The sequence below is a fragment of the Hypomesus transpacificus genome, chromosome 23 (assembly GCF_021917145.1).
Source record: "Hypomesus transpacificus isolate Combined female chromosome 23, fHypTra1, whole genome shotgun sequence".
In the NCBI taxonomy this organism is placed as follows: Eukaryota; Metazoa; Chordata; class Actinopteri; order Osmeriformes; family Osmeridae; genus Hypomesus; species Hypomesus transpacificus.
Genome location: NC_061082.1, coordinates 16,229,283 through 16,240,850, shown reverse-complemented (window position 1 = coordinate 16,240,850; position 11,568 = coordinate 16,229,283). Strand labels below are relative to the sequence as shown.

General features: G+C 44.5%; 1 protein-coding gene across 1 annotated transcript; it reads left to right on the top strand.

Moving 5' to 3' along the window:
- Window positions 1-5,003: 5,003 nt before the first annotated feature.
- LOC124485389 (tripartite motif-containing protein 16-like) lies at window positions 5,004-8,981 on the top strand. The gene is made up of 6 exons (XM_047046979.1): window positions 5,004-5,837; window positions 6,714-6,809; window positions 7,086-7,319; window positions 7,644-7,803; window positions 7,978-8,037; window positions 8,165-8,981. The coding sequence occupies exons 1-6, from the start codon at window positions 5,238-5,240 to the stop codon at window positions 8,689-8,691; spliced, it is 1,677 nt and encodes a 558-aa protein (XP_046902935.1). The 5' UTR covers window positions 5,004-5,237; the 3' UTR covers window positions 8,692-8,981.
- The last annotated feature ends 2,587 nt before the right edge of the window (window positions 8,982-11,568 follow it).

The following is an 11,568-nucleotide window of genomic DNA, read 5'->3' as shown; positions in this document are numbered from 1 at the left end:
TTGGTCATTCTGTGCCACATGGGTGAGGCATGTTTTTCCAAAGCACTAACACTTTTATCAGAATGATATCATATTGTATTGATGTTAATGTTACACTATCTGGTCAAAATCAGATGCCATTCCCTGACTGTAACCACTGGAATACTGTTCAACTACACTACACTTCTGATTCTTGATTATCTGCTGCACCTACTTTATGCAAATACTATTAGCGTGTCATTTTGGATCAAATGAGTGTGCCTAATGAATATATTATCAAATGTGTTGAGTTTCTACAGGCAGCTGTTCTTACCTGGAGGAGGTCCTGCTGTTCTGGGGACTTCCTGTCCCGGGGCTGCAGGGGAGGAAACTTCAGTCCAGGCTCTGACCAACAGGGTGGCAGGGGCAACTGGGATGCAGTTGTGTCACGGAGACACGCAGGCTTGACACACACACACCATGTAAACACACATGCACACAAACAAACAAGGTGCGGTAGGTGGAATTGAGGTTACAATTAGCAGTGAAACACGACAAGAGAGAGAGAGGTGCCTTGAACAGAACTTTTGTTATCTTTTGATGAAGAAATATAACTTGGAATTATGAAATATGACTAGGTTAGGTCAGTGTCAAACACAACTTTTAGACTCAAAATAAATAAAGAAATGATTCTCAATAATCTACAGAACCAAATATTTTCGTGTTTGAATCGTTGTAGCTACTTCAAGATGGCCAGCCTTACCTTCTGTTTACTCCTCAATTTTAGTATTTTATGTTTTGAGATGTCCTCCATGTTTTCACATTTGGTAAGGATGACAAATTAAGAAATCACTTCTATAAAATGAAAAGTTTCTTGACTCGTTGCATACGAAGCATTTTCCTTCATCACTGACATATTTCACTTCTTAGGATGAGTTATTATCATCTGGTAAAGTGCGTCACAATCTCTGTATGCGTCATAATGTCCAGACTGTGCGGTGTCTCTCCTAAAGCAATGCGACAGAAAAGTGCGATTGTAAGTTTAAATAAACTAAAGTTTTTCAGCTAAATTGGTAGGGAAATTGTTAAAAGTGTGAGTTGTACGTCCTGTACCCAGGGCTATCCAACTACTATACTGTAAGTCGCTCTGGATAAGAGCGTCTGCTAAATGCTAAATTACTAAGTGTAAATGCTACTTTCACGCTAATCACACAGTGAGGAATCAGCTTTGCTGTCAAAATAAAAAGAGTAAAGCTTTATTAATACACGCACGTTTACATGCACGGGTTGCATGCCAATCTCATCAGCGCATTTAATTGGTTATCACATTATAATTGAGAGCGCATATGAAGGGAAAATCACTGTGTTCCGAAATTTCTTTGTGTGCTCCTAAATGTTTTCATTTAGGAGCACATGTAGTCCTTGGTTAAAACATTAGCGTAGAGCCCTTCCCCTCGTAACTTTACGGCGCAACCTCCGCTCCCTATCCTCCCCCTCCCATTTCTCCTCTATTGTAACATCCTCCCTCCCATTGACAACTTCTCGTCCCACCCCACTAACACTGCCACCGACCCCTTGATAACCACTTTAACTGCATCCAAGGGCGTAGGTTTGGTCTCAGACTTGGTGGGGACATCCACCCATCCACCCATCTACACCACCCCCCCCCCCCCCCCCCCCCCCCCCCCCCCCCCCCCCCGGAGCGCAAATCGAGATGCCGTTCTGTACTATCCCTAAAGAGCTAATAAATAATATAATTAATAAATAATCCATGCTTGAATAGATATGATTGGCTGAGCATCCTAAAACAAACATCAATGCTGATCACTCCAAATAAATTGTCAATTTTACTAATTAGAACCTCACCTGAAGCCCTGATGCTGTTTCCTCAGCCTGCTCTACATCTGGAGTGTTTTCATGCCGTCTTTCCTGCATACAAAATTGTTCATTCATTTTGTAGCTGGCTAGCAAGTTTAACCCTACTACCATATTGTATACAGTGTTATTTGGACATTAATAATCAAATAATGATTCATTATATTTGAATAACCAACAGTGTTAACTTATTCACATTGCCAACTGGTTTTTCCAGCACCTGTCTAGCAATGCAGTGACAGTCCATCAACTGTGAATTCGTCCTAGGCTAGACTTCTAACCTTGGTTGAAAGATTAGCTACAGAAGCTAGGCTTAGCTGTAACATTATCCTGGGTAACATATAATATCACCAGTTAATACCTTTTCCACAGTAGAATCTGCATTTGAAAGCCTGGTCACTACCACTGCTAGTGTGGCTAGTTATAGCCTGACTTACACTCTGCTTTTTGAAAAAACCCTTTCTTCTTCTTGGGTGGAGGCATATCTGATCTACAAAGCACAAAGAGGGGCAAACATGTACATGCTGAAGGGCAAAGAGGATCGTTGTTATGATCAGTGACTTATGCACCTTTGTAAAGCCCTCTCTTGGAAGTCGCTTTGGATAAAAGCGTCTGCTAAATGCATAAAAATAAAAAAAACATTTAAAAAAATTTGGGGTGGCAGTATTTTTTTGGATCCGCCACTGGCTGAGAGGAGATGGCGCAAGTCCAAAGACGGTCTGGACCTTGATTATTATCACTCCCTCCTTAAATCCTTCTCTTCTCATATAACTGGTGCTAAAACCCTCTACCTCTGCTTCAAACTCCCACACATTTTTTTCTACCTTCTCCACCCTTTTTATCCTACCTCCCCCACCCTCTCCCTCCACCCTGACAGCAGACGACTTCTCCTCCTTCTTTGAGAAAAAAGTCACCAACATTAGCAGTCGGTTCCCTAAACCCACCTTTCCTACCCTCTCACCCTCCATGACTGACCCAACTAAATGTCTAAACTCTTTCTCTCCCCCGTCCGAGGCAGAGATCTCTGACCTCATTCTCTCTCATCGCCCCACCTCCTGTCCCCTTGATCCTATCCCCTACCCTCTCTTTCAAACCATCTCCCCCTCCATCATAACTTGTCTTTTCCATGTCCTAAACTCCTCTCTTACCTCCGGCACCCTTCCCTCTGCCTTCAAACAGGCCAGAGTTACCCCTCTACTCAAAAAACCTTCCCTTAACCCTGCACATATTACAAAAAGCTCCAAAAACCATTCTGAGCTCAAATGATGGCCAAAAATGTTCGCATTGAGTGTAGAATTCCCTATCTTGCATTACATCAAACCCATACGTCCTAGGTTTGGGCTCTAATGTTTACAATGTCTGGCTCCGTGACTGATTAACATTCAGATCATTAAGCAGTCTAAAAACTTTTTCTTAGCGGAAATCATAATAAAAAAATACAATATCCATTTGAAAGTCATGTGCTGCTAACAATTATATGGTGCAAGGTCTGGGTAAGAGGCCTGTTGTTCCGGGGATGTACTATTTAGTTAGATGGTCCGCAAGTTTTTATTTATTGGCTAAGTGGTCCTTGTTCGGAAAAAGTTTGAGAAACACTGCTCTTGTGGTTAGTGGTAACCGATTAACATTTTTGTACTCGCTGTGATAAATTGTTTTTATTGTTGCTTGTTTTTCTACAGGTACACTTGCACTTATAGCGGTTCATGTTGTTTAATTGTAACTTGTTTAACTACATGCTCTTATGGTTCTTCCCTTTGGCACTTATTTTGGTTGTTCACAATATGTGCTTCATGTTTTGGCTACTCGCGATGTTTTGTTGTTGATCTTGTTGTTATTATTAGTGACCTTCGCACTTTGTAAAGCTCTCTCTTGGAAGTCGCTTTGGATAAAAGCGTCTGCTAAATGAATACATTTAAATGTAAATGTAAAGGTGTGGGGGGGAGGGATTAGCCCGGATTTGGCCTACCTAGGAGTAGGAGAAGGGGGAGTGATATCACTGTCTGCATATGCTGATGATGTGTGTGTGCTCCTTAGGATCCAGGGGGATGCTAAGATTGTGAAGAAGGACTTAGAGCAGTATGAGAGGGCCTCCTCAGCAAAGGTCAACTGGGGGAAGAGCAAGGGTTAGGGTTAGGCTTTTTCTCATGGGAAGATGGGGGGCATCAGTGAAGCCCAGGCTGCCGCGGGGGCTTCAGTAGGGCAGAGCAGGCTTGTAGATTTTAGGGGTGTGCTTGGGGTCCAATGCTTATCAGGGGCTGACTGGGAAGGGGTGTGGACAAGGTGGTTGCCAAGTTGTCTAGCTGGAGATGGTTGTTGCCACTAATGTCCTTCAGGGGGAGAATGTTGGTTGGGAACAATCTGGCCGCCTCCACCCTCTGGCCTTTGAGTGAACTGGAACCTCCGGACGGCTTGCTTCAGGAGCTGCAGAAGACTTTGGTGGGGGGGTTTTCGGGTCAGCATTGGATCCGGGCCCCAGTGCTCTACCTGCCAGTGCAAGAGGGGGGTCAGGGCTTGGTGGATTTGAGATGTCGAGTCGATGCTTTCCGGTTACAAGCTGCCCAGAGGTTACTGATGCATCCAGAAGTGAGGTCGAGGGGTGTTGCGTGGACCCTTTTTTAGGAGGGCGGGGGGGCTCAACTATGAGAGACACATGCTCACCTTTCCTGGGAAGGTGGACTTGGCGGAGCTAACTCCTTTTTACCGGTCTATGATACTGGCGTGGCAAAAGATTGACAATAGCAAGGGGGCCTGTCCTCAACAGGGGCGTGGGTGTGGCAGGAGCCACTTTTTCCACAACTTGCTCTTTAAAATAGGGCTGTTTCAGTCCCTGAGACATGCGCAGTACAATAGTGTTCCTGTTTGGGGCTTTTAGACTTTAGTTGTGGGAAGAGGGAGGGATTTCCTGGTTCTGTCAGGGGGTGGAGTTTCGGGGGGTGGAGAGAAGGGAGAGAGAGAGTGAGTATGTGAGAGAGAGTGGAGGAAGAGAAAACTGCTTGTGTGAGACAGAGAGTATGGAGGGAGAGAGATTGCAGAGAAAAAGAGACATTTATTCTCCTCAGACAGAGAGTGTGTTTGGGTTCATTGTGAGCTGACTGGGAGCAGAGGAGACAGGCTGGTTGGAAACAGGAAGTGTCTTACTCTCTCTCTATCTCTATGTATCTCCACCCACAGCTCCACCCCCCTCTCACTGTTTATCGATCTCTCACTCTCTCTCTCTCTGCTTATCTCTCTCTTCTCTCCACCACCAGCTAAACTCCACCCTCTGACAGAACCAGGAAATCAATCCTTCTCCCACAACAGTTGTTATTCTGGAGAAACGAAACTCATCATTCTTTCTTTCGCTCCCTCTCCCTCTCCACTTGTGTTTGTGTGTGAGAGATAGCGACCGTCACTACTACTCCAGCATGGCCCAGCAGGCAATTGTGCTGGACCAGGACCAGTTCTCCTGTTCCATCTGTTTGGACCTTTTAAAGGATCCTGTCACCCTCGCCTGTGGCCACAGCTACTGTAGCAGCTGTACCGAGGGCTACTGGGACCAGGTTGAGCAGAAGGGAATCTACAGCTGCCCCCAGTGCAGACAGAGCTTCACTCTGAGGCCTGCTCTGAAAAGGAACAACATGCTGGCTGAGGTGGTGGAGAAGCTGAAGGAGAGGGGAGGAGCCCAGGCCGCCCCCTCTGAGCTGACCAGTCCAGCTGGGCCAGGAGAGGTGACCTGTGACCTCTGCACTGGGCCAGGGAATGAGAGAGCCCTCAAGTCCTGTCTGGTGTGTTTGTTGTCCTACTGCCAGACTCACCTCCAGCCCCACTACCAGGTTCCTAAGATGAAGAATCATATGCTGGTGGAAGCCACGTCTGGACTGCAGGAGATGATCTGCTCCAGTCATGACAAGCTACTGGAGGTCTTCTGTCGGACAGACCAGCAGTGTATCTGCATACTGTGTACCATGGATGAACATAAAGGCCATGACACGGTGTTAGCCAAAGCTGAGAGGAAGGAGAATCAGGTAAGACCAGAGCTGTTTTAGTAATCTCAGTCTCATCTCAGAATTGACCACATATTTAGTCTGCCTTTGATCAGTCTCGGTCTTAGAACTCGGGAACTTCGGGCCGCTACAATATTTTAAGATTGGTCAAGCCCACAACTGTGGAAATATCACTGAACTACATGTGAGTGGGAAAGTGGAGACGGGTGAAGCTGTCTGACTGACTGGGAGTCGTCAGCCAAACCGTCTGTAATAGGCTTTCGTTACCCTAACCACAAAGAGTTTATCAGCTGAACAGTGTCCGGTATACAACACACCACAGTGTGTACATTCTACAACACAATATCCAATATAATAATTGATTTTAGAACTTCTACTGCAGATCACGTTACCACAACTATTAAAGGACAGGTTGTGGATCGTGTGGAGAGTTACAAATACCTAGGTATATAGTCATTGATTCCAAACTGAAATTTGATTTGAATTGTGAAATGGTCTGTAAGAAAGGTCATCAGCGTTGGAGTTGCCTTAGGAAGCTTGCCAAATTTCACATTGACAGACACATTCTTTCATTGTTTTATTTTTCTTTTATTTAATCTATTATGCAATTTTGCTCCAAGTGTGAAGTTAGCCAAGCTAGCAAGCCAATGTTAGCATTCTGCCTCTGTACCAAAACTGGTAAGAAATCTCTTCACCCCTCACACAAAGCTACATTCTCTTGTCTTGTGATAAACAAAAACGAGACAGACCACATTAAGCTATGTAGCTAATGGCTGTACTGGACATGTTTAGCAGCTGTGTTCAGTGTTGGTGTTCAGTGTGTTCTGACAGAGGTCCACTCCACCAAAGTCCTCTACTGTAACTCCTACTGTTGTTGTCATGCATGTTGTTCTCCAGGACAAGCTGATCCAGAGTCAGCAGGAAGTCCAGCAGAGAGTCCAGCAGAGAGAGAAGGAGCTGAAGGAGCTTCAACAGGCTGTGGAGTCTTTCAAGGTCAGCATCAGGATCTCCACTATTGTAGCTGTGCTACTGGGAGACACCTGGATAGGACAGGTGGACTCTTAGGCAGACTGGTGTCACTAGAGGGTCATCTTGACTGATTTTTCTCAATCTTTTTTGTTGTTGTCTTTCCCTCTCTCTTTCTCTCTCTCCTCTCTCCTCTCTCCTCCTTCCCCTCTATCCCTCTCTTCTCCCCCCACCTCTCCTTTCCCCTCCCCTCTCACCTTCTCTCTCCCCTTTCTCCTTCTCTTCCTCCCCCTCTCTCTCCAGCGCTCTGGCCAGGCAGCAGTGGAGGACAGTGAGAGGATCTTCACTGAGCTGATCCTCTCCATTGTGAGAAGGCGCTGTGAGGTGAAGGATCTGATCATAGCCCAACAGGGGGCAGCAGTGAGTCAGGCTGAAGTACTGCTGGAGAGACTGGAGCAGGAGATAGCTGAGCTGAGGAGGAGAGACGCTGAGCTGGAGAAGCTCTCACACACAAAGGACAACATCCACTTCCTCCGGGTAACTGGACTACCCTGGCAGCTCAGATGTGAAGCTACTCTCACTGTCTGGTCATCTATATAAGATCTCTGCTCAAACCTGTGAATAGTGTGTGTGTTACTTTATGTCATTTTGTGCATGGTGTTTGTCTATGTTTGTGTGTAATTTCCTGTCTGTCTCAACATATGTATCTTTTCCCCTCCCTTTTCTCTCCCTCCTCTTTCTTTATCTCCCCCTCTTATCTCCCCCTCCTCTCCCCCCTCTCTCTCCCACACGCTCTCTCTCCCACACGCTCTCTCTCTTTCTCCCCCCAACTCTCCCCTCCTCCCCCCTCCCTGTCTCCAGAACTACCAGTCTCTCTGCAGTATCAGTGTATCTTCAGATGTCCCCAGCATCTCTGTTCCTCCTCTTCAGTACTTCAAACATGTGACTGAGGTGGTCTCTAAGCTGAGAAACAAACTAGAGGAGCTGATCCAGAGCGTGTGCTCCAACATCTCCACCACAGGTGAGCTGGTTAGACACAGCAGGTCTGGAGGAACAGCACATGAAGCCTCATGGACAAACATCATGTGATAGGACAGACACCTGTCACATAAGCACATGCTTGTATCAACTTGATAACGTAGTGTATGTGTGTGTTTGTGTGTGTGTCTGTATATCTGTGTGTGTGTGTCTCCAGTCTCCACAGTGGATGTGTTCCTGCCTCCAGAGCCCAAGACCAGAGCAGACCTCTTACGATGTGAGTCTCTGAAGTGTCCAGGTCTCTCTCCACTGACACGTGTTGAATGATGAATTAACAGCTTTAACATGGGGACACATGAATGGATGTGTTATTAACTCTGATCTGGTCTCTGCTCTGCTCCCAGATTCCTGTAAGCTCACACTGGACCCAAACACAGCATATACAGCCCTCTCTCTGTCTAAGGGGAACAGGAAGGTCACACGTCTAATGCAGCAGCAGCCATATCCTGACCATCCAAAGAGGTTCACCAGGCTTTGTCAGGTGCTGTGTAGAGAGGCTCTGTCTGGACGCTGTTACTGGGAAGTGGAGTGGAGAGGTGGGCGTGTTGCCATAGCAGTGTCACATAAAGACATCAGCAGAACAAACGTTAACGATGGCTTTGGTCACAATAACAAGTCCTGGAGGTTACTGTGCTCTAGTGATGGTTACACGCTCAGACATAACATAGTTGTTACTGCAGTATCAGGCCCTCAGTCCTGCAGAGTAGGAGTGTACCTGGATCACAAGGCAGGTACTCTGTCCTTCTACAGTGTCGTCTCTGACTCAGTTAACCTCCTCCACAGAGTCCAGACCACCTTCACCCAAACACTCTACCCTGGGTTTGGGATGGGTAACGATGGTACCAGTGCAGAGATTATGAAGCTGTGGTAGAGGGTCTTGTAGAGGAGTGATACCTTCATACAATCATACACAACCCTGTCATTGTTTTAGTTGGTTTATAATCATAGTTTTTTTAGTTGTATCATTTCTGCTATTTCACCTTGATGATTGTATATGATCATTTAGTCTCGGCACTACTGGACAATAGAAATCACTGTCTACTTGCTGTCCTGCTACTCGGTAAATAGAGTTTTAACTGTAAGTCGGGACTGCACCCGACTACATCAAGTCTCTCCTGCAGCCTTATGCCCCCACCTGCCACCTACGGTCTTCTTCAGACAACCGCGCCTGGTGTTCCCACCGCTCAAGACCGCCCGGTCCCAACACAAGCTTTTCTCCTGCCTGGCCCCCCAATGGTGGAATCAACTCCCCACCTCCATCAGAGACACTGACTGTCTCTCCACCTTCAAGAAAAGGCTCAAGACGCATTTGTTCTGGGAGTACAACGGTACTTTAGAATGGTTTGCTTGACCCGATGTTAGTTTCCTCAAGGATCACAATGACTCTTGCTTAGAGACTTGTTATTCTTGGGGTTAGTGGTAACTGATTTATATTTTTGTACTCGCTGTGATACATTTGTTTTTATTGTTGCTTGTTTTTCTACAGGTACACTTGCACTTATAGCGGTACATGTTGTTTAATTGTAACTTGTTTAACTACATGCTCTTGTGGTTCTTCCCTTTGGCACTTATTTTGGTTGTTCACAATTTGTGCTTCGTGTTTTGGCTACTCGCAATGTTTTGGGGCTATCTTGTTGTTATTATCAGTGACCTATGCACTTTGTAAGTCTCTCTCTTGGAAGTCGCTTTGGATAAAAGCGTCTGCTAAAAAAATAAATGTAAATGTAAACTAACGATGTGTTGTAATGTTTGGGTACATGTGCTACTCACTATTGAGATGGAAGTGTTTTATAACTGCTGTTGTTTAAGTGATCAGTTCATAGTTGTCTCTCTGCTACTTTGAACTCCTGCTGGTGGTTATAATGACCTGAACAGCTGAATAAAGACATGTGAAGCTGAAAGACATCTCTCATTATTTAGACTGTAGAAGAAGGATGTGTGCTTCTAACACATCTATAGTCTTTAGTCTATCTCTCTGTATCCATCTCTTTCTCTCCATCTCTCTTCCTCTGTTTATCCCTCTATCTCTTCATCTCTCTATTTCCATCTCATCCTTCATCTCTCAATGCAATGTTGCACTTTCCCCACTTAATGGCAGTGCAATCACAGGTTAACTCGACTGGATTGATTTCTCTCTCGAAATCCAATTTCTGAAAATTGAATTGAATGAAAATATGCATGTATGCCTTTCTTTGTAGCCCTTTTACCGTTCTGGTGCCACCTGGTGTTTTAAATAAGAAACTGCATCTCGAGTGTTTGTATCATTAGGTAATTTCGACATGGACTATGGCTGCATGAAACGACCAGCGAGAGTAGCCGCTTGCAGTCGGGGAGGAGTTAAAAACAGCTATGTGAAGTTGGACATTCCAGCTTCTCGTGGTTTGCTGCGTTGATGTCAGTCATGGCCGATCAAGGGCTGTTTGCTTACTTTATTTATAATTAAACTTAATCTTTCCGTTAGTGAAGAGACGGACTTCTTCGACACATTTTCTATTCAATTGAACTATTTGGTCCGGATTTGAGCATTGGCGATACGGAAGGTGTGAGAATAATTACAAAACACGCGTCAAAGTAGTCGTGTGTGTGTCTGGCCAATCATTTAATTGCTACTTCACCAACTTCACGGAGCTGTTTTTAACTCCTCCCCGCCTGCAAGCGGCTACTCTCGCCGGTCGTTTCATCACTTGACTTAAAAGTTTTTTATCCACGGTTACTTGAGCTTTAAATCAATGTAGTTTGTCATACGTAAAGTGAAGTTTCCTTACGTTTTAACATTTGATACCTAATGTATTTAAAGGTCAAAGCTATGTTGCTGTCCACTTATGAAGGTAAGTGCTAGCTTTTGACGTTGTATCCACGATTTGCAACTTTGTGCTTGGGTTTAAACTAATTTCGGTACTAGCTAGCTCGATTGTGTTGTTAGCTAGATTAAGTGTTTGTCTTTATTAATGGGAATATTTTAGTACGTTGTGGAAAGCGTATTTAATATGATTTAATGTTATGTAGATGCACATCTTCTGAGTCTCAAACTACTTATTCCAGTTTTGTGAACTTAAATATGATCGCCCTCGTGGCAGCATAAAGATAGCTGTGTTCTGTATTGTTGCTCATAAACGTTCCGTCATTTCTTTTTCTATGTTGTAACTATCTGTTTTTAAATTGAAAATGAGACAGATGCAATATAGTATAATAATATTATTGGTTTTAAAACATTGTAATTCCAATCCAGTCATTTTATTGTTAATTGACATGTAATGCTTATTATAGGCTATTATTATTTTGAAGAAAACCAAATTACTATGAGGAGTTGTATGCCAGAGATTACGTGTTTATCCAGTAAAAGAGAAATTGGAGAAACATACACCTCTCACCAAATGATCAACATTACATATGCAAAGTGGACAATATGACAGACAAGAGTTCCTTCATGTGAAAGGTGAGTTCTCATTGGAACTGTTTCTTCCAGATTCCCTACTGGCCAATTATACTTGATCATGGGCGGAGACTAGACAGAGAAGACACCTTAAGGCTCCAAAGAGACTACAGAGACTCAACTAGAGAGACTACAGAAACTTGAGCAGAGAGACTCAACCAGAGAGAAACTCAACCAGAAACAGCAGTAACCAGACAGAGGATCAACTAGAGAGAAAACATCTTCCAGAGACTAGATACAGGATCCAGAGAGAGCTGAATTATGAAGACACCTCACTGTGATATATATGGGAAGAGCTTTGCCATATCCAATAAC